At 36.3% G+C, this 9,531-nt stretch overlaps 1 protein-coding gene across 1 annotated transcript; it reads left to right on the forward strand.

Moving 5' to 3' along the window:
* Positions 1-664: 664 nt before the first annotated feature.
* On the forward strand, positions 665-1,960 carry LOC143567083 (uncharacterized). Its single transcript, XM_077053597.1, has 3 exons — positions 665-863; positions 1,004-1,080; positions 1,208-1,960. The coding sequence occupies exons 1-3, from the start codon at positions 665-667 to the stop codon at positions 1,958-1,960; spliced, it is 1,029 nt and encodes a 342-aa protein (XP_076909712.1).
* Positions 1,961-9,531: the final 7,571 nt, after the last annotated feature.

The raw sequence follows: 9,531 nt of genomic DNA on the forward strand, positions 1-9,531 counted from the left end.
GGCATGATTGTCCTCTAACAAATTTTAGTGGTTAATTAAGACGCTTTAATGAGGAATGGTACACTAGTGAATTTTGAAATTGGTTGGAATATAGTGTCAAAGCAGATAAAGTGTATTATTTGCATTGTTACTTGTTTATGGTAAGTGGACAAAATGATGCATTTCTAAGTGAAGGATTGCGATGTGGGAATAGGTATCGGGAGAAATTTAGCAATCATGTTGGTAAATGCAATAGTTTTTATAACAAAGCATGTAAAAAGGGGAAAGACTTACTTAACCAAGCTCAGTCTATACCTGTGGCCATTGATAAAGGAACATATATACATAAAAAACAATATAGAGTCTAATTACATGCGTCGGCTAGACTTACCAAAGCATTGTTGAATGGTTCGTTAGCTTTTCGTGGTCATGATGAGTCTGAAGAATCTATTACAGGGGAAATTTTATTGAATTCTTAAAAGTGTTTGGAGAAATAAGTGAAGAAATTGGTAAGGTTATATTAGGTAATGCTCCCGGGAATAATCAAATGACGTCTCCATCAATCCAGAAAGAACTTTGTAATTGTTTTGCAGAATAAGTATTAAAGAGGATATTTGAAGAACTTGATGATAATCTCTTTTCCATATTAGTTGATGAATCGAGAGATATTTCTAAAAAAGAACAAATGGCCTTTGTTTTAAGATATGTTGATAAATTAGGATTTATGAATGAGCGATTTATTGTCCTTGTTCATGTTATGGAAACAACCGCGTTATCTCTTAAAGCTGCAATTGATGAATTATTTTCTCGTCACAATTTGAGTATTGGTAGGGTAAGAGGCCAAGGATATGATGGTGCAAGCAACATGTCCGGTGAATTTAATGGTTTGAAAGCTTTAATTTTGAAAGAAAATTCTTTAGCATATTATGTTCATTGTTTTGCTCACCAATTTCAACTTGTTGTTGTGGGCCTTGTAACCAAACATTATGAGATTTACAGACTTATAAAGAATTATCAAATTTAGTAAATGTTGTTGGTGGATCTTGTAAAAGAATAGTTTTGTTAAGAGAAAGTTTGGGATTAAATTCGGATGTTGAAACCGTAAGTGGAAAGAATCAAGAATTGTCACTTGCAAGAGCTGGGGATACACATTGGAGTTCTCATGAAAAAACAATTCTCCGTTTGCTTACTTTATATCCTAGTGTTATTGACGTGCTTGAATATATAGAAAAAATCGGGAGAGTTTTCAAATCACCAAAATGAATCACATGGGCTTCAAGAATTCAAGAAAACTTTTAATTTTGTATTTTATTTACATTTGATGAAATACATCTTGGGTGTTACTAACACATTGTGTCAAGCACTTCAAAGAAAAGATCAAGATATGTTGAATGCAGTTAAGCTAGTTAAGTTAACTGATGAAAGCCTAAAAAGATATCGACTTGAAGGTTTTGACTCACTTTTGGAAGATGTCACATCTTTTTGTGAAAAATATGAAATTGAAGTGGTTGATATGGAAGCCGAGTATGTTGACCCGATATTTAAAAGAAAGAAGACCGGTATAACCAATCGTCATCATTATGTGGTTAATAATTTCAACACGGTTCTCGATATGCAAATGCAAGAGCTTGGAAGCCGCTTTAATGAGGTAACCACTAAGTTGCTTACTAATATGAGTTCTTTGAGCCCGTCTTGTAATTTTAGTGCCTTTAGTAAAGTAAACTTGTTAAACTTGGCCGAGATGTATCCACGTGATTTTGATTTTGATGAAAAGGAGAAGCTTGTATATGAACTTGGCCACTACATTAGTAACGTGAAAGAAGATAAGCGGGTTGCCAACTTGAGTGGGTTAGGTTTTCTTGCTAAAATGATGGTGAAAACAAGATTACACATTGATTATCCGTTAGTATATCATTTAATAAAGTTATCATTAGTTTTGCTAGTTGCAACGGCAAGTGTTGAAAGATGTTTTCTTCAATGAAGAATGTGAAAACGGATTTGCGTAATAGTATGGGTGATAAATACATAAACGATTCTTTCATTTGTTACATTGAAAGGGAATTCCTCCAACAAGTTTCGGTTGAAGAAGTAATGCAACGATTTCAAAAGATGAAGACTCGTAGGGAACAACTATAAGAATTTTTTTTAATTCGTAAAGACTATTGTATTGATATTATGTGTTTTTTTAATTTCTAATAATGGTGTCTCTTTTATTATTTTATCGTATTTTTATTATGTAATGAACGTTTCCCGAACCATCGAACTGACCCGAACCTCAAACCGACCCGGAATTTTATATACCCGACTCGGTGAAATTTAAACATATAAAAGTAGTGCATCACCCAAAAAATTCTTAGATCCGCCACTGCTCATTGCAGTTTCTCTCTCTATACTCTCTCTCTCATAACACACACTTCATCATACACCGAAAATCACATGAATAGGAAACTAGTTATCAAAAAACTAGAACATGGAAGCTATACAATGTGTGTATATGTGTGTTCGGCACGCATACACACACATACACACCTTCACGGCACACACAAATTATGCAAACGTTCCATTTTTACATATATTTATGTGTTTGTGTAAACCATTTAAGAAGTATGAACAAGTAATATACCTTAGGGTTTTAAGTGAGGAGATGAAGAAGATGATGAACACTTATGGGTTCTTAAGTGTGTTTATTGCTTTCCTAGATAAGATTCAAAGTGCTCTTAATAACAAATTTTTTATCCTACTTTAAGTATTCATCTTAATTTCTTCAAGATTCATGAGTTATGATAAAATGGAAGTGAGAGAGTAGTGTGGTGAGGAGTGTATGGTGATACGGAAAGAAGAAGGGTTAGAGGTCTTGGGAAGGACAGAAAATGATTAATAGGGTGGCATGGTGGACACTTGGTTTTATTGTCATTAAAGAAACAACTGGATGATCTTCTAATGTACCAATTCAATAAGTAATAATTCCTATCACCTAGAGGGGCTTGGGACGGCTTCAAGAAAGGGGGGGGGGAGGTAGTTATTGTTTAATTTTGTTGCAAAATTTTGAATTTATACTCATATGTTTCTATCATATAAATATCACATGTTATATGGTGTTTTAAGTCTAAATAAATTACTAATTAATGTCACCATAAAATTCCCTACAATAGCAGACAAAAATATATATTTTTTTGTGATAGTTAGGTTCAAACTCTTTCGGTGCGCTGAACTTCTTAAAACAAGTTTGTGACTCATTATTAATGTCTTCACTGATAATATATTACTTTGAGTCATTCCCGACGTTTTGGAATATTTGTGGACTTTTAACCTTACTTGGGTTATCACCCGTGTTCATTTCGCGAAGTACTCGATACGCGCCAAATTTTATATTTTTGAACAAAATAAAATCTAACTCATATTTTTCTGGAGTTTATAAACTAAAATAACATTATTTTATTTTTCATAATATTTCTATTTACATGAAACATGTATTATATTAGCACGGCTTAGAATAATCAATTGCCACGGGTTATAGGAGATCCAATTTAACAAGTCGAGATCGAGAGTTACGAATACCCTATTTAGAAATCTACCATAGGGTAGTGAGCATTTGTTTTAATAGGGTAGGTTTCCATCCGTTTTGCAATAAAAAGTAAAATCTGAGTTCCACTTAACTTGTTTCTCAATAGAGTAAAGTAATTTGCCACAACAACAGGAGTGCTAATATGATTTCCACCTTTCATATATAGATTGTGATATAAGATTCTTGCTTAAACTTGCAAGTGAGGATGAAGGTCATGCCTGTTAACAAAAGAAGAAGAATTAGGACATTGGCAAATGATTTAAATGATTTTTCTTTGAGTATAAGTTGTGAAAGGAAAAGCCATAACATCATGAGCTCAGTATAAATTCCATATCTAGAACAAGAAACAGTAAGCATATCAAAAACTAACACATAGTCTATGAGTATTATATTCCATGCATATATAGTTAGGAAAATTATTAGTTCTTCATTGAAGTAATACACATCATAAAATTCCCTATCGTGACTTAGTAAATAAAAATTATCGAGTTCACGACAAAAAGATGCACCGACCTTTTTGAAAATGGAAGAAACATTGTAAGATCCTCTTTTTAAAACTGGAAGAAACATTGTAAGATCCTCCAATTGTAACAAGTTTTCCATCAAGAATATTTATTTTGACAAGTATGCGAATTGTGGAGATTGTGTGGGAAGGAAGAAAGTTGGGAGTAGGTGCAAAAGGCGCATCGGAGGATGAACCCTACCATGACAAGCTCCACCGGTGGAATATTGACCTTGGTAAAAATGTGTTTGAACAATAAGAGCCTAGACAAACAAATCATATCAAGAACTCATGAAAATGAAAATTTGACATGAAACCCTAGAAAAATAATCAAGGTTAAAATTGAAAAAAATTACCATTAAAAGATGTCTCCAAGGCCGATGAGCAAGAATCCGGAGTCGGATCATGAAAATCTTGAGCCAAAGAAGTTAAAAATTATGTTTTTGGAGGTGCAATTGTTAGTGCATGGTTTTTTCATCTCGGTCTTTGTTTATCTATTGTAATTTATTATTAATAATGTAAAGGGCATTTTGGTAATTGTACCTACCATTCATAATGTTTTATGGCCATTCGTTAAGGATGTTTAACGAATGTGTACATCCGTTAATGTTAAGGTTCATTCGTTATGGAATGTATAATGAATGAGCTCAGTCGTTAAAGTATTAGTCCATTCGTTAAGTATGTTTAACGAATGAGGTATAATGAATGAGTCATTCGTTATACTTTAAGTTAGTGTTAGGGAATTAAGACGAATGGTCCCCATTAGTTGTGAGATGTATAATGAATGGGGTCGTCTTCTATATGTACCCGTATCCCTGATTCGTAAATTAACAAGTGTAACTATTATCATTCAAGAGTCGTTACTCTGCCCAATTAATCTCTCATACTTCACTTAACGTAAAACACTAATCGTATTGCCTTATCACCTGTCTATATTAAGAACTAGATTTAAGAGTATGAACTGAAATCATCACGTATTGGTTTCTATTTATTGTAATTAACATCAAGTGATGTTGAATTATATGTTAATTGTATGCTAGCTATTGATATCTGAAACTATTAGCTTTATGTTTATTAATCAATTATCCAGTGTTTGACTATTAATTAATGTCAATTTGAAGGTTAATTAGTTCATAATCAGCTTCATTAGCTTCGTTATAGTTTAATTGGTTTATTGTGTATCAATTTAATGGAATTTATGTGGTAATTGGTTTTGGCAGGAACAGTGTGTGTTCAGACTAGTATTGATTGGATTTGGATTGGTTTAAGTGTGAATTGGATGTCTGGATTGATCATAGTTTGTTCAGAATCTTAGGACGAGTAATTTGATAGCGTAATTGTTAATTTTGGTGTTGATTTGGAGAAATCCAAGTTTGAAGCTACTTCGGATTTGAGTTTTGTAAGGCCCCGTTACCGGTAACCCTACTTTCGTGTTGGATTTACTCATAAACACAGTTCTAATTATCAGAGTTAATTAAAAACTTTACGCGGAATATAAAACTTTCATAAAACATTACATATCGATTCATAATCATGTCTTAAAACATTCCTCTTGTCTTTAAAAATCAAAACATAACTTAATAAACATATCAGATCTTCAGATGCCAGGCTTTAGTCTTCTGCCATGTGTCCTCCACTCAAGCCAGCTGTCTCAACCTACTCACCTGCGTGCATACTAAAAGTCAGCTACGCTGAGTGAGTTCTAGTTGATCATACAATACCATACAATACCTTATTACATACATACGTACTTAACCTCATAACTCTCTTTCATACACACATAAGTACTCATGCCTTCATTCTTACTTACATACTTTCTTTCTTACTTACATACTTTCTTTCTTACTTACATACTTTCTTTACATTCATAATCATACGTTTTAAAGAGCATTTCGCCCTATAACCTCACAGATATTATAAGGGTCTGGTCCCTAACATCACAGATATTATAAGGGTCTGGTCCCTAACATCACAGATATTATAAGGGTCTGGTCCCTAACATCACAGATATTATAAGGGTCTGGTCCCTAACATCACAGATATTATAAGGGTCTGGTCCCTAACATCACAGATATTATTAGGGTCTGGTCCCTAACATCACAGATATTATTAGGGTCTGGTCCCATGTTTTCGAATATTAGTAGGGTTCGATTCCCTCCTCGTTACCATACAACCATACATCATACCTCGAGTATTATTAGGGCTCGGTACCCCTTTTGTAACCATACAACCATACAACCGTCATTTCCTTCTTTTATTAACTTTCTTACGTTCATACACATAAACATACATATCATACTTGCCATATTTATAACGTTACAACCTGACAGTACGTGCAATATCCGAAGATCGTTCACGAACCATCAAGCAATCATTCATACATATCACATATATCACCTATGGCATACACTTATCACTTTGGATAAATGTATTAACAACACATCAAGTATGCACACAGCCCCGAAAACATAACAAGGAATGGGGCTAGAAACTCACCTGGATCCTGTTACGCTCGCCGTTGATTGTAATTCCTTTCTTTAACTGGGCTCGGCTAACTGTATAATATTTACATATATCAATTACTGCTACTACTATTACTACTACTCATTTTCGATAACCGCCTTAACACATTTTCCATTAGGTTTTTAATTTATTTCATAAACGAACTTCACTTCAGGCGAATCTTGGAAACAACTTGGTTCTGGCTTGATTCGATCGAATAGGAACACGTTCGATCGAATACAACACGTTCGATCGAATAGGAACACGTTCGATCAAACAGGAACACGTTCGATCGAATAGGAACACGTTCGATCGAATACAACACTCATTCGATCGAATACAAAACTCATTCGATCGAATGAGTTGGAGACCATTCGGTTGCTTCCCTATTCGGTCGACTGGACTTGTTCGATCTACGCATTCGATCGAATGGACTGATTCGATCGACTGGTTCGATCGAATGAGTCTGATTCGACTCCTTCAAGCTGGGCGACGGAGAAACCCACGGGTTTTCCAGATTTTCCAGATTTTTGACCCAAAATCGAAGTTTTTGACATGGAAATGCTCGGGATTGAAAGGGCTATCGATTCCTAGCACTTTTAAACACAAAAGCTTGCATTTTGACACCAAAACAAGGCGGTTTTTGACCCGAAAACTCGAGTTACGTTTTTGCTCGATTTGAGGCCGAAATGGTTATGAAAACGGATGATTTTCGAGAGGGACTTACCAAAAACGATTAGGAACAAGATTGTGGACTCGGATTTGTGATTTGAGAACTTTCTCTCTCTAGCTTCTCTCTCTAGAAATGAGAGTGTTTGGGTGGGTGTAAGTGAAGGAAGATGGTGAAAATGGTGGAAGTGTCAAGAACTTTCGTTTATATACTACGGGTTTGGTTAGGCTCGGGTTGGCTTCCTACGGGTCGAGACAGGCCGAGTTCATAAAATAACTAAGCCCAAGACCCGTTCCTTACTCGACATTAAATAACTAAAACGTGAATTTACTAAACATAACTTTCTTTTATTTGTCAATAAAAACATTTTAGGATGTTACAAGTCTTCCTCCCTTAAAGAGGTTTCGTCCCCGAAACCTAACTATTACATAAACAAACTAGGGTAAAACTTGCGCATCTCATCCTCGACTTCCCAAGTAGCATCAGATCCCTTGCGGTGTTTCCATATCACTTTGACCAAGGGTATAATCTTGTGACGAAGCTGCTTCTCCTTGCGATCAACGATCTTTATCGGTTGCTCGATGTAGTTCAATTGTTCATCAACCTCAATGTCCATTAATGGCACGTGAGACGTGTCATCAGCTAGACACTTCCTCAGATGAGAAACATGGAAGGTTGAATGAATTCCTTCTAACTCATCGGGTAAATCCAGTTTGTAAGCTACTTCACCCACACGTTTTACAATCTTGAACGGTCCAATGTACCTCGGACTCAACTTTCCTCTTTTCCCAAAACGGATAATCCCCTTCCAAGGCGAGACCTTAAGCATCACATAGTCGCCAACGTTAAACTCAATTGGTCGTCGCCGCTTATCCGCATAAGACTTTTGCCTGTCTTGAGCGGCTTTCATTCTTGCTTTGATCTGATCGAACTTTGAAGACGTTTCTTGAACCACTTCTATACTTCCCATTTCCTTCTGACCAATCTCACCCCAACACACCGGGGTTCTACATCGTCTACCGTACAGCATCTCAAACGGTGGCATACCAATACTCGAATGGTAACTGTTGTTATAGGAGAACTCTGCCAGATGCAGATGATCATCCCAACTTCCACCAAAATCTAAAACGCAAGCACGTAGCATATCCTCAAGGGTTTGGATCGTCCTTTCAGACTGTCCATCGGTTTGAGGATGATACGCCGTACTGATGTTCAACCTCGTCCCCATAGCTTCATGAAATTTCTTCCAGAACCTCGAAGTAAACCGTGTATCCCTATCAGACACGATCGATAACGGTACTCCATGCTTGGTTACAATTTCTTTAATGAACAAGCTTGCTAACGTTTCTGACGAGATGGCCTCTCGTATGGGCAGAAAATGAGCACTCTTGGTCAAACGGTCCACAATCACCCAGATGGTATCATGATGCTTAGCTGTACGAGGTAGCTTAGTTATGAAATCCATGGTGATGTGTTCCCATTTCCACTCAGGTATCTCTAGCGGTTGCATCTTCCCATAAGGCTTTTGGTGCTCGGCCTTGACTTGTAAGCAAGTTAAGCACTTACTAACATAATCCACTACATCACTCTTCATTCCTGGCCACCAGTAATCTCTTTTCAAGTCTTGGTACATCTTTGTAGCTCCAGGATGGATTGAGTACCTTGACTTATGAGCTTCATCTAAGATTCGACTTCTAAGATCACCATGGCGTGGAATCCACATACGGTCAAATCTAGTTTTAACTCCATGAGTGTTTTCCATCAACTCATCTTGCTGGCCATAAATCCTTTCTTTCTTTACTAACCCTTCGTCTACTAACACTTCTGACTGCACTTTGATGATTTCTTCAAAAAGACTTGAGTTCATGATCAACTTGTATGACTTCACTGTTGCAAGGACTTCCTCATTCTTCCGACTTAACGCATCAGCGACCACGTTAGCTTTACCGGGGTAATACTTAATCTCACAGTCGTAATCCTTTATCAATTCTAACCATCTTCTCTGCCTCATGTTCAATTCTTTCTGCTCGAAGAAGTACTTTAAACTCTTATGATCTGTATAGATAGTACACTTAGTGCCGTACAGATAATGCCTCCATATCTTAAGAGCATGCACTACAGCTGCTAACTCCAAATCATGCGTCGGGTAAGTACTCTCATGGACCTTCAACTGTCTAGACGCGTAGGCTATCACCTTCCCTCGTTGCATCAACACGCAACCTAACCCTTGATGCGAGGCATCAGCACAAACAACAAAATCCTCATCACCATCGGGTAAAGTAAGGATTGGAGCTTGCGTGAGTCTCTTCTTCA

Source organism: Bidens hawaiensis, unplaced genomic scaffold (genome assembly GCF_021521415.1).
Source record: "Bidens hawaiensis isolate Kalapana, Puna unplaced genomic scaffold, B.hawaiensis_p1.1 tig00023209_1, whole genome shotgun sequence".
Classification (NCBI taxonomy): domain Eukaryota; kingdom Viridiplantae; phylum Streptophyta; class Magnoliopsida; order Asterales; family Asteraceae; genus Bidens; species Bidens hawaiensis.

What these genes read in the sequence shown, in the direction of transcription:
- LOC143567083 (XM_077053597.1), top strand. Translation starts at nt 665, where the DNA reads ATGGCCTTTGTTTTAAGATATGTTGATAAATTAGGATTTATGAATGAG. An exon ending in CATGTCCGGTGAATTTAATG is followed by an intron (nt 864 to 1,003) that starts GTTTGAAAGCTT and finishes TATCAAATTTAG; the next exon opens with TAAATGTTGTTGGTGGATCT. An exon ending in TAAATTCGGATGTTGAAACC is followed by an intron (nt 1,081 to 1,207) that starts GTAAGTGGAAAG and finishes TTGAATATATAG; the next exon opens with AAAAAATCGGGAGAGTTTTC.